The following is a 25768-nucleotide window of genomic DNA, read 5'->3' as shown; positions in this document are numbered from 1 at the left end:
CTGTAACACTTTACAATAAGGTTGTATTATGTTACCATTAGTACATGCATTAACCAACATGAACTAACAATAAGAAATATATTTTATCTGCATGTATTAATCCTCGTTAATGTTAGTAATGTCACTACATTATTCATGTTAGTTCATGGTGCCTAAACTAATGTTAACAGTGACAACGTTTGATTTTAATAATGTTTTAGTAAATACTGAAATTAACATGAACTAAGATTAATAAATGCTGTATAAGTATTGTTCATTGTTAGTTCATGTTAGCTAATGCGTTAACTCCTTGTTAACAAATACAAACTTATTGTGTTAAAGAAATAGCTCATAAAAATTAAAAATAAGATGAATGTGGTAACACTTTTCTACAGAATAACTTAAATTTTTGAAACTTTTTTTGAAACAATTTTGCTTTGTTTCTCACACTAAGCTTCTGGATTGTAGTGCACAAATCATAATCCCATTCACATTTAATGTATAGGAAAAGCCACCAGAAAATTCTGTCTAACATCTTCCATTGTGTTTCATAAAAAATCAAGTAATACATGATTGGAACAACATTAAGGTAAACTATAACAGACTTCTCTCTTCCTTTAATGGCTTCCAATCCAGATTAAATTCATGGAGCGTAGCACAGAGTTTAGATATATATTTGTGTTGGTCAGACCTCATGTAGAGTTTAGTAATTAGAGTAGCAGACATGAAGCATAATGTAGCCAGTCTCAGACAGTACAAACAAGAGTAACGGTATTAATTTCCAGGTGGCCGCAATCTGAGGCACACACAGTCTCGCGCTCTCCGGTCCAAGAGCAGAACAGCACGTTCAGTGGTAAACATATATTTGAGCCGTGTCCGTCTCTGAAAAGGCTCGGTATTCAGTGTGACACTAATGAAACTCACTCACATACTGTACGTGCAAGCAAACACCGATTTAGACAGGCGTACAACGTTGTCCATTGAGTTTTGAGCATTTGCTGGGAGGGGATTAAACGTATCCTCTCACGACAGCAGTGCGGGAGGTGCTTCTGAACAAGTGATGAGGTAACTGTTACCTTCACTGAATGAGACCGTGTAGCAAGGTACTGACATAAGTGTGAAGAAATAAACAGGCTAAAATGAGAAAGACAGAGACAGATGGGTGACAGGAGAAATGACAGTGTGTGTTTAAAGGAAGGTGATCTTCATGAAAAGTAAGGGAACAGGGCTATGAGAAAGGGTAAAAAGAGACACATCTGTGCTTAACTTGCCCCAGGGCGAGTTTGTTCCCTATTGACACCTTTTAAGCACACACACACTTCTATTCACACACTTCCAATGTTATGAGTTTCAGTAATAGGGGCACTTTTTAACAATAAACTATAATTACTAAACAATAAATGCTTAATGGTTACAAAATCTCTCTTTCGCACATTATAACCCCAACCTGCGTGCGTCCATGCACGCTTTGGCGGTGCACGTTTAAATCTACGTACCATCTAAAATGCAGTATTTGTTTCCAAAAAATATAATGAAAATAGGGAAACCCAGGCCTGCCAGTAAACTAAATTAGCATCTAATGCAAATGAGCGGGGTGCTTAATGGTGGAACAGGTGCAGGCAGGGCCCCTAAATGAGATAAATGAATAAAACATCCCTGGGCACGCCTGTGAAAGCTGACACAAAGTCAATGGCATGAATTATTCAGCAGGCAGCCGAGGCTGCGCGCTGCTGACCTCTCACCACAGGAAGTGCATCCCAAACACAACAAACCACAACAATGGACTTCAGACGAGGGGGTTCCCTCTGTGCGCAAATACACATACACCCACCGAGCAGAACACAATGCTAAATATAGATCTATGAAATCTGGGTTGGCCTCACCATATGGACCAGATCAACCAACGTCGAATTTGTAGGTAACTAACTAATTGCAGTGTACGTATTCGGGAAGCCTGAGAGTATTGGATGAGCCACCAAGCATCCAGGGATTCATTGTCCACATAATTCTGAAAAATGTAAGCTTATGGATGCGGGTGATCACTTGTTCGTATCAGTATGTGTGCGTGTGTGTGTGCGTGTGTGCGTGTGTGTGTGTGTTGACAAGAACTAATAGGATTAGTGGAGTCCCTCAGTGTCCTTGCGTGAGAGCATCCAGTGGAAAGAGGCAGAGAAGGGATGTTTTCCCAGCATGCTCCTACCAGGGGAATCAGAGGCTGCTCAGGGCAGACTTCGACAGTGACAAATTTAAGTTCCCACAAAAGTGAATTTCATCATTTTTAAGCCTCATGATGTTCCACACCTTTATGATTACTAAACCTATTTTCTGCAGAATTTAAATGCTTCTGGTTTATCTAACATAGTTAAAGTGAATGGCAGAAATGAGAAGAATGTTAAGACTATAGTAAAGACTGTAATGCTAGCCTGTGGCCGTTTACTTTTATTGTATGAAGAACAACATAATTAATAATTGATGGTAATAAATACGCTAAATAATGATAATAAATAACATTTTTTGTGTGAACTATCACTTTAAGAAAACAATAACAAGTGATTGGGCGAGGAGATAAAGAGAGAAGAGAGAGAGGTTGTTGCTGCAGAACTGACAGGAAGCCAGCCTGAATCTGCGATGACATCACCTTCCCCGGGAGGAGCACTTCCTCTCTGACATTCCTCAATCAACACACACACACTCGCAAGGAAATGGCATACATCAACAATACCCTCCTAATAAACGCACACAAACACACACACGCCGTCTTACCCACACATGCTTGTCGACTGAACATTTGCTCCTGTGTCACCAACGTGAAAATAAAAACGTTTAGATCTGATTGGAGAATCTGTCCTCTCTGCCTTTCTCATATGGTCTATATCTTCTGAGGCAGCATTGAGTGTTTAATGAGTCATTCTTTGGTCAGATCTCTGTCTAAAGTGTGTGAAGTGGATCAGTGATCTGGCTGATCTGTGCCTCTTATCTATAAGAGCAGAGAACAGGACTCTCTACCAGGCTTTCCAGCACTACCCTGAAGGGACGATCAGCCTTCCCAGAGACTACAACTTCATCCACGGTGTATAGACAACATGCTTGACAACCAAGAGAGAGTATTGAGGACAACAGAGAGATTAGGTGTGTGGTTTATAACTTTTATGTAACTAGGTGTGTGTAGATTCTAGGTGTGTGTAAGGCAAGAAAAATGGCTGGTCTGTATAAAGATAAGAAAATAAAGAATAATAAAGAAATAAAGTTGGAAAGGGAAGGAAAGAACACATACACAGGACCACACACACACAGGCACGGGCGAGTGGAGAGGAGTGCATGCTCTTCCTTGGGAGCCATCCAGGCGGATGATAGGATTGTTGACAGTGAGCTGCATATCTTTAACCCTGTATTAACTCGGAACAGCAGATCTTGGCCTTTTATTATTCCTGCACCGTTTGGGCTTAAGTAGGCCACACATATACACCTATACACATACTGACTCACAAACACTCATACACACACACACACACACACACACACACACACACACACACAAACACACTCCAGAAGACATTTTCACTGCACTGAAGCACATCACCTTTCAACAGCTGTGACAGCCCAGCCTGGAGAATCACGCACACAACACACACAGACATTTTTTGAGCCTAGACACACACACTTTCCTCCACTCACACTTTAAGTGTAGCTCATTTAAAGTAAAGAACTCGCCAGCTGACAGAAACATTTTTTTTAAACGTTTATCACAAATGCTCTTGTTCACTATATTACTGTGTTTTTAATCGCACACACACACACAGGCGCACACTGGGCTCTCCACAGTCTCTCAGTCTTTAATTGCCACACAATAGGGCTACAGACTGGACAGGATTATGTTAACAATGGGAACCCCAGCCTGTTAAGATCATTCTCCAGCCACCGATTCAGAGAACAGCTTTTGTGAAATAGAGCCCTCTAATCCACTAATTCAAACATACTGCAGAACTACAGCGCTGCTTCTCGCTTTCTCACAACTCTGAGAAAAGTTTAATTGCTCAAATGTAGCGCTTTCACAACACGGGAGACCTAATGAGGTTCTCGGTTATATTTTGTTTTCAAGTATCAACTTTCTCTTAAATGTGCCTCCTTAAACTAGATACTCGTCGACACACAAGAAGAATATAGAGATATACTTATTGATTGTTAACAGATCATTTGATATCATGACAAATCTGAGCAGTGCGTTACACTGTCGATATCTCTTTTGAAACTCTAGATCAGACATGATCATCTTTCTCTCAGGAAATTACATTTCATTTCAAAATATCTTATTTTCAACTTTGCTTTACACACTTTACACAATCGTATACATGGGACTTTGGGGTTATCCCAAAGTCCCAGGTTTGACTTCCAAGGAGCTCGCATACACTTGAAATGCATACATTGAATACACTAAATTTTAAAGGGGTGGCTCAAACCCAAATATGACAATTGTCAACATCTACTCACCCTTTTGTCATTTCCAACCTGCATGACTTTCTTCCTTTCTTCCTTCAAACACATGTTGGTAACTGATCAACGGTGGTACCCAATAACTTCTATTGCATGGACACAAAACCAAAGCAAGTCAATGGATACCGTCGCTGTTCGGTGACCAACATTCGTCAATATATCTTCAATTTAAAATGACAAGAAGGTGAGTAAATGAAGACTGAATTTTCGGGTAACATCGCTTTAAAGATTTTTTAACTGCAAATGTGAAATAATAATTGTGCCATATTCTATAATGCCCAGTAACAGAACATCTGCAGAAATGGGTGTATGAGAGCTCCCTGTGAAACGCATAACTTCCTGTTCTACTTCTATCAGAGCAGAAGGTCAAATCTGGCCAGAAGTATGATGTGGAGCCAAAGACCTCCATTAAACATTCAGAAAAAGGGCATGTCAACCCTGTTTTCCATCCTTTTCTGTGTTATTCCTTCATGAAGTGGATATCCAGATGTTGAAGATTACATCACAAACAAAGCCTTCCAGCGGGGTCGATGCTCAAAGCCGCAAAACTCCCACGGTTACCACGGGAACTCTGAACTCTCCGCACTCGGCAATCACTATCAGTGTTTAAGAGTATCCATGGTGATGAAGGCATCAACTGTAATGTTCCCAGGGAGATAGAACGACACCTTTCCCCATTACAGTACGGCTTATTGAGCTTCAATTACTCCTGACACACACAATGATAAGAGAAAGAAATAGAGAGAAGGAATAAAACGGGAGAGAGAGCGCTTCTAAAGGATCTGAATAAGATGAAACAGGCGGCAGGAAAAAGGAGAGCTGAAGGACTGCTATTAGATGTCAGTGGCCTTTTGTGTCCGTGTCAATAAGAGCAGATTAAAGTATTTGAAATAATCTTACTGAGGCTTTAACAGAGCTCTGAAGGAAAAAGAATAGGAAAAAAAGGAGAAGATGAGCAGTCAATCATGACACGCACACACACATCTTTAAATGCAATGAGAGATTAGAATTAGATACAGCCATCCACCATACACACCCTCTTAAAAAAGCTTGCATTACTACGGAGAAAAACTGAGTAGTTTTAAATTTCATGTGCGCAATTCAATTCACCCCAATATATCAAAACCCGTTCAATAAAACATTTGATTCTGAATTCTTTCGAGAAGTCAAACAGCGAGCCAACGGCCCAAGAGCGTTCATCTAGCTGGTAGTTAGATTTGTTTTTTTAACAATCTCACAAGGCATTGTTAGTTGCCTTTATTTGCCTGTCATTCCTCTGGTTTCGCTCAAGTGGCCTGTTGTGGCGTCTTATGAGAGGAACCTAATTAGGAAATCACTTTCATTAGTCTTCCAGAGGAATTAGCGCTAGCCTTGCTAATTACTGCTGTAAAAGCTAATCAGCTCTTTGAAACAAGACCACGCTAATGAGCTCTTATTTATTCAGCTAAATAACTTCAAGGGAAGGAAGACGCCGAAATCATATTTTTGATGAATTTGGGAGTGCCAGCGTCTGCGGTTGCCGTAATTGATTCTGTTCCATCTTGCGCCATGTTTGTTGGGAACTTTAGAATATCAATGCGGCCAAGATAATATTGGTCCAAAATGAGAATTTCAGTAAACTCCTTTAAGCTTTTCCTTTATGCTTCTTAAAATGACCTATTTTCTTATTTTGGAGAGACATGTGACAAATAGGACTGTTACTTAATTTTTATTTGTTGTCAATTAATGATGACTGAACGCCTGAGTCTAAAGGTGTTTGATCTAAAGCACGGTGACCAAACGTGATATTTTTCCCAGACACTTCCTGGCCAGGATTTCGGGTGTGTCCTCCGGAGGTCGCATTTATCCACAACATAAGTCTTCGAGGTTCACATCTTTCAGTAAATTTTTTTTAAATAAAATTAACATTTATTTATCTTAAAACGTATAATCATTATAGGTTCATTTTTACCTTGAAATAAAACGGTTGCTTTTCTGAACTAAAACCTGAAATAATGACGTGCGGTGGACAAATGCGACCTCCGGACAACGCACCCGAAATCCTGGCCAGGACGTGTCTGAGAGAAATGGCACGTATGGTCACGCTTTCTAAAGACTTTCAAATGGGGGTCCGTATACCCTCAGGGGCTGCAAGAAGCTAGGGGATTTGTGAAAAAGAATTAAGCAGACTGAAAAAAATCATCTTCATTCTATTTCCAACAGTAAGAAACAAAAATAAATCAATTTCAATCATATACAAATATAGCTCCCTTTACACATTTTATATATGGACCACTTGACATCAAAAAGTTAAAAACCCCGACTAACAGCACAGCTGCTGTCTTCAACCCGAACGACAACGTTCACTAGGGAACTCGAGTTCCCGTCCAAACTGACAACCACAAACAGCAAAAGTGGTGATGCGACAGGAGGATGTGAAAAAAGCATTGCAGAAATCTTTATGGGAAAAAAACAATCAAAAAATATGCCAGTGATGGGCAGACTGCTTTTATGTGTGTGTGTTTTCGTGTGTTCGGTGGAGGTGAGGCCACGTGGCATAGTGGGGCTGCAGCTGTCTTTGAGAGCTGTGAAGCGTTCAAGCCCAGTGGAGCAGAAATGGGCGAGCCACACAGACACAGCAGCCAGGTAGAAGCCTCTTTCGTTCTTAAACACACACATTTAACACCATTGCCTGCAAAGCTGTGGCAGACCTACAGCTGTGCTCGTCAGCACAGGTCACTGACTTATTAACACAAACACGCAGGCGACAGCGCACCTTAAACACAAATTTTCAATGCTTATTAACACGATAATGTCCAGAAATGCTATCCTGAGCAGTGTGCACACTAAGTGTTATCATTGGAAGATAAACTGACAGGAGGAAGTCAGAAATAAAATTGCCTCGCCTCCCGTAATAGTGTTGACATGGTTGTATGATCTTTTAAACAAAGAGGGTAGGAGACATGCTTCACCGCACACAACGTCTCCAGTAGTTTTACACGTTTCACTGCTAATTATGTATACATACTGTACATATTTCAGTACTCAAATACCCTGGGAGAGCCTCAAAACAACCTAACCCTATAACCAAACAATTACTTTATGGGCTTTCTTATTCTATAGCTTGCAGGTTGTTTTGCCATTTATAGTGATTTCTTTGATTTGCAATTTTTTATGAGCAACAGAGCGTGAGGCCTGAAATAGAGCATCCACAGAGCCTTTCTAGTGCAGATGCTGTAAAGCAACACTTGTGGTATAGATGCGTTTAAATGTGATTATTTGAGTGCATTATCACTTCACTCAGTGATGCTACAAGTTTACATAGTCTTTTTATAACTTATATAACTTATCATAGTCTTTTTATAACTTCACAGCTTCTGTGGATCTTGGTCAAGGTAGACAACACATGAAATGTGACAAATAACAGCAAGACTATGGAGAACTAACCCAATATGATCCAGCACCAAAGTAGCAAATGTAATTTTTAACCAGCATCAAAATTCGAGATTTTCCAGTTGTGAAGATCCATGGTCAACTCTGTGAAACGATTCATACCTAACTTGACACATCACACCACTTTTAACACTTCTAGTGGACTTGCATGTGCCATGTGCCTCATCAGACAAGACAAACTATTCATAGTATGTGCAAATACACATGTACACACTGTACAAACAGTATATCCAGCTCTTACCTGTCAATGATGACCGGGTCAGAGGGCGTCTCGTTACGGTTGCCACAACTCTTCTTGTCACAGCAGCGGCTAATGGAGATGTAGGAGCCAGGAATGATGGTGAGGAGGAAGAGAAAAAGAAGAGAGTGGTTAACCTGGGCGTTACTGCACATATGTCAGCGCTCACCTCAAACAGTGGAGAGGAGAGAGGTAGCAATTATAAAACAATCTTTCTTTCACTCCTCGAAGGCAGGCATTCACTCCTGTACACACAGTGAACAATATGCTGCCTCTCAGGCCGTGTTTCAGTAATTACAGTTAACAGACTGCCCGGATCAGGGCCGTTACTGAAGGATTAGAGGTACAGCTGATAACCGGGTATTTAAGAGAGGAAAAGATACAGGAGGAGAGAGGGCACATAAAGGGCGATTAGTTTTAACAGGATGAATTGTCCCGAGTCAGACTGAAGGGAAAATGTCTGTGTGATGCACGTTTTGCAAATGTGCTCTCGAAAGAAATTGCTCAGAAGTTGCTCTTTCGGAGTTCAACAGAAATCACCACAGCTTTCCTTGGCTAATAAATAAATATATGAATAAGTAAATAAACCAGAAACAAATGAGACCATTGTTGACGTACATTTGGATCAATTTTGTGAATAGCATGGCTCAGAATGTATGGTCTTGGGAGAATTTGATGAGAAATGTTTGAGCTCATTTGAAGTCTTTGACTTTTGACTGCAGATCATGTTTGGCACATCTGAGCCAAGTTTGAGACGTTATGACAAGAAGTGTATTATTACTATGGTCTTTCTCTCATTGGTATCAAACACAAACATTGGTATTTAAAAACTGACTTGTGATTTTTCCTTTCCCAAATTAACAACATAAAATAAGACATGCAACATTTTTAATTTTAGAAAAAACTGCAAACAAGAAATAATGCTTCTGTTGCTTTAAGTAATGAAAAGTAACAGCATCAGCAAAAAGTTGTGAAACACATTACTTCCTATTCTTCCTGTTCCAAAATCATATTTTTCTTTCCATTAGGTAATTGTTGGGACAGAAGAAGAGAGAGCTATAAAGAGAGCTCAAGATGGACACTACAGCATGATCAAGTGAAGGAAGACAGCAGGGATGGAAAGCAGGAGTACATGGAGTCTTCGGTGGATGGAGACTGGTGGTAAACAGCAGGGGGGCGGTGGGTTCAGGTTTCTCTGCACAGATGGCAAAGGGACTTGAATGAGAGAGAGAGTAGGGTTTGAGGTGTCATGCGATAGGTGCAATATAGATCTGTGCGAATGGACTTCTTTAGACCTGATGGGTAAGATAACGTGGATCAGACTTGACCCAGTCTGGCCTCTAGGACTGTTCATTCTCATACTGGTGTGGTCACTATAAGTCTAAAATATTTTCTTTTTGATGCACTCACAGTTGATTATTCTAGTCTTTATCCCTTAAATTTTACCTTTTCTCACTCTGCACTCTCTCTCTCTCCTCTGAGAGCAGTCAAGTCTTTAACAATGTTCTCTCAGAACTGGGTCACACAAGAGCCCCAATGGATCACGGAAGCAAAGCATTCTGGGAAGCGAGGGGTGGGCACAGATGGATGTGACACTCCAATAACCCAATCATCAGCCAGCACCCTTGGGACACTAGAACACAACCTACCCCCCACCACCACCCACAACCCCTCCCCATCAACAATATGCTAATTACTACATGCAAGCTCTGGCTTTGTTTGGGGATTTTTACCCTCTTCCTGCTCGTTCTGCTCCATCCCAGCGGACCTGCAGGGAAACCGTAATCTTTAATCTCAAGCGTTTCCTCTTGCCGCGGCATTTGAAGAAATTAAATCCAAATTTGCTGTATGTAATTACCAGGATGTGGCCCTCGCTGATGCCATTAAAGCTAAACTGCCCTTTGCCCAACCCTTACTCAGCTCCTTTATAGTGCCCTCGGTCTGTTCAAAAATAGCCCCCTAAACCAAACAAAGTCCAAATTTCTCTCATTGTGACCACCCAGTGTATCAGTCCAGCCTTTATTAATCTGGCCAAGATTGTGATGTTTCTTCTGCACCGCACAAAGCAAACAAAACCTCACCAATCTGTGTGCATGAGGACGTGAAATTTCATCATAAAGAGCCCAGAGTTGCTTTTTTGAGTGATTGTTTCTGGCCTTGCCTGTGAGGCGAGTTGTTTTGGGAAAATGCGTCTCTGTCTCGTGTTCACAGGCCCATGCGGCACCATATGGCTAATGGCAAGGCGTACAGCAATTAACAGCCCTGATTAATGGAAAGCAGTCTAATTGCAAACTGGTAATTGTGCCGCTCTCTCAGCACAGGCTCGGTATCGAAACACTGTGCATACGAAGACGGCAAGATGGAGGTTGTTTACTTGTTTGAAATGGAACCATATCTGTTTTGGCTGCTTTTTGGTGTGCAACCAAGTTAAGCTTTTGTTAGAAGACAAATCACAAAGGAATGAAATTGTAGTAAACTCTGTTTCTCAAACTGTGCTCAGATTTGGTCAGACACAAAACTCAGAGATTTTAATATAAAATCACAGGATATTATATAAATATTAATATTTTCTGACTAAAGATCAAATTATCCAAGCCATGCTTGCAAACTATAGAGACAATTTTGTAAGACTTATACACTACAGGTCCAGAAGCACATCCTGTTTCTTTTTTTATTTTTCAATTAAGTCTTAAAGATTTTTGTTAGAGTAATTCTAAATGTTCTGTTACTTATACTTACTTGTGCGGTGTTAAAAACTGAAACAGGAAGTGGCTCTGGACCAGCGTTGTTTACATCTTGCAAAATGGTCTATAGCTCTACACTCCTGCTGTACATCAAAAATATGTTTTACATATTTATTTATAAGAAACTCTTATTACAAAGCTGATGCTTAAACATAACTTAGAACTCAATAAAGTCCTCTAAACTATAAAAGAGCAACAACTGATCAAAACCATTTTCCTATGGGTGTAAGCCTCTTCCTGTTCCACTCCATCCTGAAGTGGCAAATCAAAGCAGACGCCGTGAGCCTTTGTGGACACGTATGCTACTAAGTGTTTTTGTCAATACCGATCTTTAAATCAGCGAGTCTGTTCTCAAACAGAGATACCAGAAGGCTGCGCATGTGTGTGAGCGTGTAAAAAAAGGTAGCGAGGGGTAGATTGAAAGAGAGAGCTAACAGCCTTGGCTCGCCTGCACATATTTCATTGTCAAAACTCAAAGCAAGCTGCATTCATTAGCTGTGGAATAACAAGAGGATTCTTATTGAGTAATGAGTTTTTCCTTGTCCTAATTAACCAAGCATGAGTGGTATATTTTTAGTAGAAAACTGTTCAAATGCTCCCCACTTCAACCAAAAATAGATGAGCGCCCATCTCCACAACCCAGTTTTAAGTGCGAGGAATTTATCTTTTGATTTTAATTAAAGGTGCATGGCTCTCTCTCGCTCGCTCGCTCTCTCTCTCTCTTCCCACAGAGCAGAAAGAGGATGACCTGGATAGAGATTCAGAAGAGGAGAGAGATGAGGGTGCTCTGAACTAAGGTGCATCCTCTGCATTTCTCATCCCTTGAAACTCAGTTTTGCATGTTTTTGTTCAAATGTGTGTTTGCTCAAAGTGTTTTGATTTGCTTGCTTTGTGTGGTTGTAGTTTGTTTCAAGTGGAAATAAAATAAGAACCATCCGTCACTAAACAATCAGCCTTCAAAACGTGAAAATTAGCATTAATTATCTTAGCAGAAGTGAACATTCACAAATGAGACTTTTTTTGATGATTCTATATTTAATTTGTCTAATGAGATTAGATGGAGAGAAAATTAAGATTTTATGCTGAGAAACAAACTAGAAAACCTCACAAATGTCTTATAAAGTTTCAGGAAAATATCAACAATGTCTTAAAATTTGGCCAGACACCATAATCAATATTCACAATATTTACAGACTAGATTTTCTAGACGAACAAATTATCTAAGATACGTGATTTACATTATCCTCTTTCAATACTAAACAACTGTCTTATCTTATTTAGATATGTCTATTTTTTTTCCAAAAAATGTAAAAGAAACATCTGAGACAAAGTTGATTGTCAAACGAAACCTCACCGAGTCTCATGACAGGGTATGACAGAGCAACCTCTGTGCAACACAAACGTCCTCTGGGAAGCCAAGCTTTGATTTCTATAGCCACGCCACAGTCTGGTAAAAAAACAACAGCGCTGACTCTGATAGGATACAGACTGGCGTAACTTTATCAGCATCCCATTTGGGCTGGTGAAAAATGATCTGGGAGGGTCTTGTGTAACAGTGCATCATAAGGCTCTGACGCTGACGTGACCTGATATAAACGTACTGCATCTCTCCCAAATCAAAGTAAACTGTTCAGACCGCTTTAGACTGACATGTATGACGAATTAACGAATAATGACGTGACCTTTCAGCGATTTTTTAATAATGCTAATCTATCCCTTCCCTTTAGGTATGATTCACAACAGCGCTTTCACTTCGAGCGCCACAGCTGTGTGTTTGTAAGGGAAGCCATGAGCAGCTTAGCAGAAAGCTCAGCCCTGTCAGACTAATGCTGGATCCAGAGGCCCGGAGTCTTGCCAAGAACAGAGCGAAGCCAAAGTAAAGCCCTCATAGTTAGCCGGTAGGGCTGGGAAACGTGAGGAGGCACTCGGGTTCAAGAGCCTGATTGTGTAATAGTGAAGGAGGCATATTTTGGCTGCAACGGTGTACGTGTATGTCTCACCTGCACATGATCTCGTGCGTCAGCAACACCCGGCACATCTCTGGGTTCTTGTCTTGACCTTCATAGATAATAGCCTGGTGGACAAAAAACAGTAATAGTTAAGGAAGATTGATCAATGGCATTTTTCATTGTGGTCTAAGTGCTTGTTTTGTAATATGCATGCACAGATTTCCATGACTAACTCTTAGGGCGTTTGTATCTGACAATGAAAACAATTTAATGTTGGGTTACATCATTTTGTTGAACAAAAACATCACATGAAACAGTGTGCCAAACGCAACCACATCTATCTAGCGCTTTCTTCACACACACACAACTGCAACACTCATAGATGGTTAACGTGACCCTTTTTCGTCTTGTAGACGGCTGGTGTTGAAAGGTCGATTGCAGCCATTTTTGTCTCAGAATGCAGTGTTTAGCTTCACTGTACACACTCTTCTCTGGATTTCGTGCTTTATTTCAGCCAATCAACCAATCAATCACGACTGCCAGTGCATTGTGGGAAGGCATCCATGTGGGGGGTGATCCATTCCTAGCTCAGCCAGGCTCAAAGTAGGTCATTTAATGCCCACTTACCTGCAGTAATGGAAAACCATCCTATCCAAAAACACTAAAAGTGATGGAAAATCATTTCCTCTGAGGCCTTCTAACTGGCAACTCGTTTCATCCCTATTTGTTATCCTGTTTCAGATTTGACGCCAGCTAACTTGACTATATGTGCATTGTAATGTTTTGGCAGCGTGCAACTCCGTCATTTGTTGCTCTTTGGTTTAATTAAAAGCAGACGTAGGGAATCAAAAGAGCTGTGTGCGGTGTGTATTAGACTGTGCGTATTGTACTGTCTTCTTATGTCAGAGCGGGCCACCCTTGCCACATTGCTCACCCTTCACAGGCATCTGGAGCTCAGATATTGACTAACACAGCGACACAAGATTTTATTGTTCAGCTAATTGCTCTTTATGATAAAAGAAGACATTTTGAAAACAGAAAAGAGAGAAAAAGGAGACCGAAGCGATAAACTGTGTAGTATTGAATGCTTGCCAGCAGAATATTGCTTTTTGTGTGTGTGTGGGCAGGTGTGGCTCCTTTTGCAATTACCAAATTTTTAAAATGTCCTATAAATAGAGTAAAATGATGACTTGTGGATGATGTGGTCCTATTTAAAAAGAAAAGGCAGCAAGTCATATTTTGCTGTGATGAATAAGAGGTCCGTATATGTGTGTGTGCCATGAGCCTCTGTCTGCAAGCGTCTGACTCTGTGCATGTGTATGCATTCACGCATGTATTTGTGCATTAGCATGTGTGTGTTTATGTGTGCAGCAAGCAGTTGGGCTGCCAGACTGGAGCATAGTGAGCCATCTGGCCTAGCTAACACTTCATCCAAAAACCTCAGCTTTGTTTCCATCCTCCAATTCCACACAAGATGTCCCCCACAGCAGTAAATCAGTGACTCTACTCAAAACATACACACACTGCAGCCTATTAACACGCTGCTCTCTGTCTCACACACACACACACACACGCACACACACACACACACACACACACTTACTGTAAACGCCAAAACATGTTTGCTATAGATCACTCTCTCTCTCTCTCTCTCTGATCGCACACATGTAAATGCCACCCATGGCACTAAGAAACAATCACTAGCTCAAAGCAGCTAGTGGAAAGTCCGCACATGACAATTTTAACTTCCTGTCATTGCTTTGGCTAGAGGACATTGGTGATCGGGGACATTTGTTTGTTTGGCTTCACATTGCGGAAATGAGGGTCAAGGTCCTCTAAAAGCGCGCTAGCATGCATCACTGTCTAGATCCTAGATCCTCGACCTGCAGGCTTTCTGAGAGGAAGAGAGAAGCAGTTCGGGCCACACAATAACGTCCTCTGCACCACACATTCATTTCATATATAAGACCGGCTATTTATCACACAGAACCCCTGCAAACAGACTCCATGTGGAGAACAGTATATAAGCGCCTAGAAAAACTCTTGAGAACAGTTTGTCAAGTTCGCCTCAGAGGCAAACAAAGCTATGGTTGTGTATCATATAGTTGTGTATCATATGCAACACTAAGCCTCATCGGGTCGTCTTTACAGTAACCCCTGATGTCACTTCCTGCCGTATCCAATGTGAAAGAACTGACAGTCCTTGCATTATGATCTACAGTAACAGCGAATGATTTGGCCATACATATGCACACAGACACCTTTTCAATGGAGATTGTGATCTTTATGGCCTCAAAGCTTATGTGCGTAAATATTTGTAAATGAGCAGCATTAAGCCTTTACGTGGCCTGGCACAGAGCGACCATTCATATTCTATCTGACATCATCAGCGTCTCCAAACAGCTCCTGATTACAGGAAATATCTAATATAAGAGATTTGTGTCACTTTGTTGCATGTTGTATACTTAGGGGAAGTGTTTTTGGCATGTTAACACAAACACAACCTATTCCGCAATTAATGGGAAAAATACATACGCAATTCAGGGACAGACCTGAGGCGAACAGGCGAGACCTCCCTCTTTCCCGCACAAATTTATTTAGGAATCTGCCTGAAGCTTAGCTGTAAAAACACACGCAAAGCAACAGGCGAGCTGCAGCCCAGGTTACCTGCCAGCTCCAGCCCGACACTTTCTGAACAAAGTGCTCCTTAAGGAGTGCCACGGAGCCCATGAAACATGCATGGCACGGTGCACTGAGGTGTGTGTGAGGCATTCATTAGGCCTTTTAATGCATATTTTATATCGCACAAACTGCTCCTCATATCTGGTTTGAGAGCCGCCAGTGCAGCTGTAAACTGACAGCCGCATCTGAGGCATGTAAACAATGCACTGTAAATACATGAAAACACATTTCCCTCTTTGTTACCATCATGCTAGCGTGTCAGCGCCGTGTGTGTGCGCATTAAGCCTGCATGTGTGATTTGCTTTTGTTCTCTGCTTTAGCTGTTGAGTTGGATAGAAGGATAAAGAGACGGTGAGAGAGAGTCAGAGAGAGAGAGTCCTTTACTACAGTCTCTTCATCAGATCTGTCACAAGCTCATGCGTTGATCACAGACACGGCCTGTCAGTTTGACACTTTGCTCCATCTCCTCTCGCGTCTCTACACCCGCTCCAACTGTTCCCACAGGCGAAATGAGAGAGCATATATGGATATATCGCATGTCGGAGCTCTGAATGTTTGCACAGGGAGCTTCCCAGAGGAAATACTTTTTACTGCTCAGATGTTGCTCTCGCCAAGCTCACTTAATGAAGTTCTTTATATTTTACGTTAATATTTTATATATTCACGTTTCTTCAAAATTACTTAAGGGTTAAATTAAATAGATGCAAATAAGACAATATAGCTAGTGTATAGACCTGTGAAGTCGTTCATATTGAAATCTATGACTTTCTAATGAAGACTTTGGGATGTTGGCAGATGCGAGCAAAGTTTGTGACATTGTTGTGATCACTTCTGCAGCTCTGGTGGAGACACTTGTGAGTTCACTTTTGTTTCCTTAGGAGAAACATCTGGGATTTTTCTCAAATTTAAAGGGACAGTCCAGCCAGTAACAAATATTAATCCTGTCTTCATTTACTCACCCTCGAGTTGGTCCAAGTCTGTATACATTTCTTTGCTCTCATGAACACAGAGAAAGATATTTGGAAGAATGCTTGTAACCAAACAGTTCTTGGCCAACATTGACTACCATAGCCCCATAGGCCTAGAACTGTTTGCTTTCCTAAATTCTTCAAAATAACTTTTTTGTGTGTTCAACAAAATACAAAGCAATTTTCCTACTATGGTAGTCAAGAGTGTTTGGTTTAAGCATTCTTCCAAATAGCTTTCTCTGTGTTAATACAAATACAGATTTGGAACAACTTAATGGTGAGTAAATGAAGAAAGAATTTGGTCAGAAATTGATTCTTTTTGGAGCAGAATGTACAGATTGCGTGCTTTAAAATACAGTGTAGTTGAACAGTGGCAGAATATAACATTAATTGGCTGTAGAGTCTAATAAAAATGCTGCAAATGAAGTGAAAAAACCCTAAACTGGCAGAAAATATTTTTATTTTATTTTATTATTTTAAATCATTTTTACACATAACATAATAAGCCTTGGAAGTCTCTTTCTGCTCTTTATTTAATCTCATTGTTGAAAGAATACTAACATTCAACACATAAAATCTTCCTAAAAAGATACAGTTAAACAGACAGGCTTTTTTATGTAAACTATTTATTTAGAAACAAAGTTGTCCCTTGGAGCTATAGCCTCAGATCTCTTGCCGTCTCTAATAGCCGTACATGTGTGCAGCAGCTCTCGGTAGCTAACTGTGTGGTCAGGCAACTGGACTTCACCGCTGTGCTAAGTGCTAAAGAGAAGTGTGTGTTGAACAGCTCTATAAACCTGCTCATCAGCTCTCCCGCCCACCGCTGCCAAAGCCAGCACATGCTGAGTGGAGAGGCGCTCTGTAGCCTCTCTGTACAGAGTTATGGGGCTTTAATGGGAAATCTTAAACACATTGCGAGCCCTCCTCAGCATACAGTATGTAGGCCGACTGCTCACCGCAGAGTGGTTTTGGACCGGGTTTTTTGAAAGGCATTTAAAGACCAGCTAACACTCTGTCATAACTTAAGCCATGTTTCACGCTGACATGGAAGAGAAAAAAATGCCGCAGTCGAAACGACAACAAGAGCAGAGAGCATGAAGAGCGGCCTTCATTTGTCTTCATGACATGAATAGAAGAGGTATTGTATGTAAATTTGGTAACTGGAAAACTGGAAAAAAGGATTATGGGAAATGTAGTGAAAGAATGCGTTTGTTGTTTCGAAGTCTAACACCTATAAAAAGTACTATGGTATTGTCATGTTTTCTCAGACACGTAAAGTGGTATTACCGTAGTTTTTAGACATGATCACTGCAATATTGTATTCATTGAAATACCTAGGATTACTGTTTAAATATATGGTATATAAATATGATAATCATTAACTACTTTCAAATATATATTTACAAAACATCTTATACCATGGTACCACCAGTGTACTTATTTTAAGCGGAAAGTGCCAGGATAATCCACTTGGCTGCCAAAGTCTAATGCACACACACACACACACACACACGCACACACACACACACACACACACACGTCTCGCTCACTGCCACCACATCATTAACAGGTATGGCAGGGCTGTTTGCCACAGAAATAGTCTGTAAATCAGTCAGTAATATATGTGCACGTGGGAGACAACCCCGGGGAGATAAACGGCTTTTTATTGAGACACTCAGTGAAAGGCCTAGCCAGGGCCAGTCCCCCTGGCCACTGTATTTACCTCAGGGGTGTCAGAGAACAGTCTCTCCCTCAGCACAACGCTCCAGCCTTTCACCCACATACATAAATCTGTCCCGCTACACACCCGCCAAACCGCTGAGCCGTGCGAGGAGGAAAACTAGCACCAGAGCCACGGTTTTCACACATAAACATTCATGCAAAAATGATTAAAATTAAAAAGCATTACACCGCAAACAAATCACCCAATACAGAGGGTGATAGAGCAAAGACCTGCTGCTGCAGAACAGTTTTTGACAACTATAATGATTTATACCAGGACCGTGTTTTTAGTGATAATATGAAAATAATAATAACACTGTAAACGTTACATTTGAATACATTTCTTTAATTGTCTTTTTTACAATATACACTATACACTATAATTTATTAAAAAAAACATAATCTGACTATTAGCATAAAAAGAATATAATCTATATTTATTGTAAAGAATTACTTTATTAACAGAGAAAATATAACCCCTATTAAATTCATCGCCAGACACAAGTTTTAGTATTTCTCTCTCCACCCACCCCCAGCAGATTCTCTGAACACACACGCACACACACGCACACACACACACACACACATAATGAGGCAGAACGGTATCAACAAGTAGAACAATAGGCAAAGCATGCTGGCGTGTTTAAATCACATGATGTACTAAGTGATTGTGGGCTCATCGAGTCTGTCACAGAGATGACACTGCACATCGTCTGCTAATCTATACACACTTCACCCTGTTCCCACAGCCTGGGGATACACACACATATATACTTGTGTGTGCACACTGTAAAACAGCACAACTATTCAAAAAGCTAATGAGATACCATTTTATTTATAAAATTAGCTACGATTTAAGTTTTTAGTGTCTCAATATTAATCTAAATACAATTTTTTAATATTTTCTATCTCTTAATAATCTTTGATATTATTATCTTTTATCTTTAATCCCTCATCTATAATAATTCGTTATTTTGTATCTGAACATTTTCACATTTATAGTCATGAGCTTTTTGACTCTCAGCTGTTAGCGGCTTTCAGATACTTCTCTGCTCTGTCTTTGAAACACAACATTTAGAGAGAGATTAAGAAAGAATGCTGAGAAAAGAGTGGGAACGGGTGAATAAGGAAAGCAGAAAAGGAAAAAAAACTTCTGTTCCCGTCATAAAAAAAGGATTTATATACAGGATTCAGAGAGGTTGCTCTTTTTGCCCTTTCTGCAAAGTTTTCCTTTAAGGTTAAAGCTCAAAACTGGCACTGTTAGCTAATGATCTGTAAACTATGATGATTTTTTTACATGTCTGTGCTAAACTCTTCATAACAAACATTTGTTTCCACAACACATTATATATAGTATAAATAAGTTTATAAGGATTGAACCAAAAATATGCAAATAATACAAAATCCCCTGTGACTGGCAATAAACCCGAGTTATAAAAATTCAATTTGTCCTTTCTCTCTCAATCTCACGTCACATATGCTCATAAATACATGAAAACACCCAGTCATCTTAAATGATGTCCCAGAGAGAGGATGTCATATTTAGACACCGATCCTCGTGCCCCTGGGGCATACCGTAGTGTAACCCCAAACTCACCGGGGTGCACAACACATGCACACATTTACTCTTGCTTAGTGCAAATCACACACAGATCATCTCACAATAAACACCAGTGCCACCAGCAGACCATGGAGCTTTTTAAACAAAATCCTACCTGCTTTGTCATGGAGTCAATCAGGCGTACATAAAAATCCTGTTCTGTTCTGATGCCTGGAGAGGAGAGAGGAAACAGCTTTTTAACTTAAAAAACTCAGGTCACACACCGATAACACATTTTTGAACCAGAAATGAATTTGACAGGTATGTACCATGCCCAAAAGCAAGGGCTTAATACTATACAGATGCAAATGTCTAGACAACTTGGATTAAAATATCTAACCCTGTACTGACAGTGTAAAAGGATAAATTTAGCTTTGGGTTAAACTCGTACTTAAACACACAGACGAAAACGGAAATAAAACAATAAAATAATGTGATGCACAGCTTTTAATGTGATCGTTTAAGAGAATGCATATGCTGCTAGGATAAATATATTCGCAACATGTTTTAAAAAATAGGGTTATACGAACATGAGAGACTAACGCACACAAAACTTTCAATATCTGGTTGTCTTACCACATTAAGAGACAGAAAAGAGTGTACAATGATAATGGTCAGGCCATTAACTTCCATCAAAAATAAAGTGCACATTTCTGCAAAACGCGTAACCGGAAAGTGCACTAATAGAGATCGTTTTTGGTGTTTCATTAATGTTTATAATTAATACAGCACGACATTGCTGAAATTTGATCTCTTCCGCTTTCAAAAATTAGGCTGTATGATGTCATAAAACAGTAGCTATACTATTACAACGACTTCTACTAAGCCGTCTTTATATATATAACAAACAATAACAATAATTATTATTATAATACTACTTTGCATATGGTTCATATGCTGTCTGTCTGTATCTTTCATTCAGATTCATGTGTTGGCTAAATCCCCGATGTGTTTATGCAAAGTCCAGTCTTAGATAAATGCGATCTCTCTTACCGTTGCTATAAAGAAGCTGCAATCTGTAATGGATCCCATTGTTTGTCTTTTCCCCGGTAGTTTCCTGCAAAGAGAATTGTGAAGGTAAGCAAGAAATCACCATTTGACTATTTCTGACCATGCGTGGCCATGTGAATCAGGCACAAAGTCAAAAAAGCAGTCCGTAAGCAAATATACTGTAAACGACTTAAAATACAGTGATTTTGGGAGTACGTGCATGATCAGTAAACAAATATCCCCATCGTCTGAAAAAACGTTTTGCGTAATTTACTGAATTAGACAATAATTCAATAACAACGTGCACGGGGAGTGAACAAAAGGCTATATGAAAATTTATAGGCCTACGCTATTTTGAATAAATCAACAGGCATGCAAAGATTACAATTAACAATTAACAAAGATCCACATTATCAAAGATGTTTAAATGAAAAAAGTGTTGATTCAAGTGTTTTAAAGCAGTATAGGGTCCATCAATAAAAAAACAATTTAAGTATTTTAAAAACGACTTGTTAATATGAACTTTAAGGGAATCATTTATTTTATGACCCCGTGCCTCTTGATGCATTCTAACTGTATCATTTCTGCAAACCGACCTGCAACGACTATATGCATGAATGCCAAAAGGACAAAAATAAACAAATAATTTCTAAAACCTGATCTCTTCTAAAATGAAAATGATGAATATGTAAGAATTATAATAAATTAATAATCAAGCAGAGTTTTAGAAAAAAAAATCAAACTAATTTATTGGATGTGGACAAATAACCTTTAACTAATTAAGACTTACAGTAGTTAGATGAATCGCATTTTCTCTCTAACAAAATTTTAAATATATGGCCTATATAAAATTAGTTTGAAACACTTTGACAAGCCATTTTAATTTACAATTAACAAAAAAAATTCTATATGAAGTGCAATTGAAAACATGGCGTAAGATTTTCACTTGCCTTTTCCTTTTCGACAAATCCAATAAAAGAAGTTCTTTCAATTTCCACAGGTTGTCCTTGTCTGTCGTAGAGAGCTAAAACGAAGTGGAAGAAGTTGGATTTGCGAAGATTTGATGGGGGCTGTTTCTCAAAGTGTGCTCGAGCAAGACCCACTCCACTACGAAGAATTACAAGAGAGAGAACTTGTTTTAAAGAAAATCAAAAGTTGCGTTTTTGTTGTTAATTAATTACAATAATGTGAAACTCTACAGATAATTTACAATAGTCATATTTTCCTAAAAATTAACACAAAAGCCATTCTGTTCATTTGACATTTTAAAAGATTTAATTATAAATATTGAATTATCTTAGACAGTGTTTAATAGTCATTCTAAAATAAAATAAAAACCTTTACATCAATTATTATAGTAGGCTATAGTTAACATGATAGCTGTAATTGTTAGGTAGCATAAATCAAAAAGTAATTAATAAAAATCTAGCTGCATCAACTATGTAGAACTGATTATGGCAAACTACACCAAACTGGAATATCCACATTCCTTTTTTTTCTTTCTTTTGGTTCATACAACAGACCAGATAAGATGCTAAGAGCAACAACTTATCTCTGGATTAAATCAAATCTCTTTGTCGCATGATTATTAATATGAACATAGCCAATCTCCCGAGTAAGATGTTAAACACGACCGTTCTGTGTCGTCTCTGTGTAATAAGGAAATATATTTTCCCGTGGCGTGTGTGGAGAGCGTTGAACACCGCCGCCGGCTTACCTCTGAGCGGCTGTGTTCGCATCCAACACTCCGGCACCCTGCATCCATGTCCGGACGGCGTTCATCCCGGCTCCGATGGGCTCCTCTTTCATACTACTCCCGCTCCTTTGAATGCTGTCTTGAATCCCGAACATGAAAACAGACTTTTCCCGTCACCGGTGTTCGCTTGTTTTGATCGTTCCGTGAAAAAGATAACGAGAAGTATATGGGTGAGCAGGTGTCACCGCGTTTGTCTCTATTAGCGCTTCCTCTGTGAAAAAGAAAATCGAGCGACGTGCCAAAAGAAACGCGAGCTGTCAACATCCAGGTTTGGAAACACCGTGCGAGAACAAACAATCAAACAAAAAACTAGTAGGCGAAGAGGGGCTAGTAAGATTAGACTGAAGGTCCCTTTGGTCTACCTTGGCAAAAAAAAGTCTAATGTCACTTTAAGAAACAACAGAATCAAGAACGAGTGTTAGATCAAATGTCATCATCCACAGACAATTTTTTCTCCTCCTTTCTCTTTCTGTCTTTCTCCACCAAGAGTATTCTCTGATCAAATCACATGAATGAGCAATATGAAATCAAGCAGGAGAGGTGGACCCTTGTGGAGACAGCTCCCTCGCTGCTTCCCTTGTTCAAACGGGAGTGATTTGTGTCCTTTCCCAAAGGAATCCGATTTGACTGTCTCGGAACTAAACACAAGCAAACTAACCCCAAAGGGAGGAGGGAGTGACTGCGAGCGCAGGGCCGCCCCCCAAACATAAGTAAAGCCGAACTACCATTAGCTGTCCACCCAACCACAAAGCCCGTCGCCTAATTAGATATCACAGCCCGCCCTGCCCACTTAGCGAGCGGCGCGTTTGGAGAGGAAAGAGAAAAGAAGTTATGCGTGCGTTCAATGTCACGAGAGTACCAGAGCGCGCAACTGATGCCAAACCGATGTCGTTTACATGAACGTTGGGTTATGGTGTCTTGTTTTTGATATTGTTGGACTCATTTTTAGTATAATCTCAATAAGGTGGGTCTTGATGAAAAGAAAGGAATTCTACAAACATGCGGTGTACCTTAAGAGCTACTATAAGTATTGATACAATGTTTATGAAATAACAAAATATGAAAAAGGGGGGGGAGGGCTACTTTTGAAATAATGAGATGAGAGTCCGACTGGTGTAGACTACATTTGTGTATAAAAAAACAATAATTCGGAACCATGATTTTATTATAGTAAAAGTGTAGCAACCATATAGTTTTAAAACAAATATCGTGGTTGAACCACGGTTACTGCCATTAGCTTAGGTGTAATTTGGTTATACGGGTTTTAACTAACACCTAAACGATTGTTACTGTAGTAAAACGTTTGGTTAATTGTCTTAAAGGAAAAGCGAGGCAGTGAATAATTAATCGATGTATATTTTAGTGGAAACAAACCATTTATAGATTTTGCATTCATATAAATGTTACATTTGTTGTTTTAATTCTGAATTTAAAAAGAGAACATGTTAACTTCGCTGTCTGACAATTTGTTGTCACAAATAAATAAATACATAATGTGACAATTTAATTGATTTCAAAAGACTGAATGCGCACAAAGAGACATTGCTGACAAATACGTCATGGATAAAAATTTGATTCTAAAACTAACCTATCAGTTCTAACGGTAGAGACTGCAATAAACAAAATAAAAGTCTACCGCTCGTCATAAAGCAATGTGAAACGTTAAAAAAAATCGCTGTCAAACACACTGTAAAGCAATAACATAGCCTATGACTGAATGTAGCAGCACATTATGTTTTCCATGCTTCAAAACAGCAGGTTTGTGGTATAATATGCAATTATAAGACTTTGTTATATTTTAGAAATGTTCAAAGCGGGTATGTGCATGCACAAGAAAAGTATGTATTTCACTACATTAAACACCCCAAAGAAGGCAGAGGAAGGAAGAGAGTACCTCCAGTGCTGCATGGTCAAGCTGAGGGGAAATTCTGCTCCCCCTGGGTCTCTGTATTTATATTCCCACACAACAGTTTACAAGTGGCAAAAACTGAATGTCAATGTACATTGACATGTATGTTACACACACCGCTGGTTGAGAAACAGTAGTCTCTTCTGCGCATCTCTTTATATATATATATATATATATATATATTATTAGAGATATGCCTTATTAAGTGTTAAAACCATATTCAAAAATTGAGCGTGTCTGTCCTGCACTTTTAAGTGAACTCATGTCCATGTCAATTTCTTAAAAGAAACATTAAATAATATTAGGCTTATTTTAGGCTATTGCTGACAGCGACAAATTTGATTTGATTCAGAAAACAGATGTGCACATAAATCACGATGTCGTTGATGAGTAATAACCATATAATTGAATTGAATAACCATTAAATAAATCACAATGTAAAGTACTTGCCACGTGAGATAATTTAATCTATCAGCACTTTTATCCGTTTGAAACAATTAGGCCGTATGTCAAGCATTTGTTTAAAAAAGGACAAAACAACACTGAATTAATTTTGACGTAAGACTAACATAAATGCGCACAGCAGTACAAATAGCTAGATCTAGGTTACGATGCAACAAGGCAGCACTATAATTAATGTTTTCAATATTTAATTCGATGTAAAGCGCTTTGAGTAGGCCTATACCAGAAAAGCGCTATATAAATGTAATGAATTAATGACTAACGGGAAAAAAAAGTGTGGTCCGTCTTAGCCTTATATTAACTACTTTAAATAGGAAAATAAGTGTCTCATTTGCTGGCGATTCTAGTAAGAGTGTATGTGTGCCTAAATATTAAAACAAAAAAGATCTTGCGTTTTGAAACCAAAGAAATCGCTTTACGAAAGATTTCATGTTCATCAAGGATGTGAAGGAAGCGCGTGATAAGCCTACCTATGGATAGTCCAACATTGCCACCTTCTGGCCATAAGTGGAAACACATAACACCTTAGAAAAAAGGGAAAACACTTCAAAATCCTAAATCAGGCTACTGTAATACAAACTGTATGTTACAATACAAATGCTCTATATTACAACAAGACCCGTATCAAGCTTTACAAGGGAAGAGGAAAAACTCTACTGTTACACTTGACCTTAACCTTGCCATTAAGGCCTTTACAAAAAATGAATTAGGAAATCCACACAGGAGGGAACCATAACCTGTGAAGACAACATAATTTATATTCTCATTCCGTGAGAAAAGGAAACCTAGGGAATATCTGTCCTTTCCAAAAAAAGACAGAGTGCTTTGTCGCTCTCTTTCACATGT

At 39.4% G+C, this 25768-nt stretch overlaps 1 protein-coding gene across 3 annotated transcripts in view; it reads right to left on the bottom strand.

Annotated features, from left to right (window-relative positions):
- The window catches only part of ebf1a (EBF transcription factor 1a), a 126524-nt gene extending 103251 nt beyond the window's left edge, over nt 1–23273 (bottom strand). For all 3 annotated transcript variants that reach the window (XM_057349501.1, XM_057349502.1, XM_057349503.1), the window contains exons 1-6: nt 22513–23273; nt 21746–21902; nt 20799–20862; nt 19921–19976; nt 12885–12958; nt 8144–8212 (exon numbers count right to left, since the gene is read on the bottom strand). In XM_057349501.1, coding sequence (XP_057205484.1) covers nt 8144–8212; nt 12885–12958; nt 19921–19976; nt 20799–20862; nt 21746–21902; nt 22513–22646 — 554 coding nt within the window. In that variant the 5' untranslated portion in view covers nt 22647–23273. The remainder of the gene's footprint in view (nt 1–8143; nt 8213–12884; nt 12959–19920; nt 19977–20798; nt 20863–21745; nt 21903–22512) is intronic.
- Between the last annotated feature and the right edge of the window lie 2495 nt (nt 23274–25768).

The sequence above is a fragment of the Triplophysa rosa genome, linkage group LG13, assembly GCF_024868665.1.
Source record: "Triplophysa rosa linkage group LG13, Trosa_1v2, whole genome shotgun sequence".
Classification (NCBI taxonomy): Eukaryota; Metazoa; Chordata; class Actinopteri; order Cypriniformes; family Nemacheilidae; genus Triplophysa; species Triplophysa rosa.
This window is presented reverse-complemented; position numbering and strand designations above follow the sequence as displayed.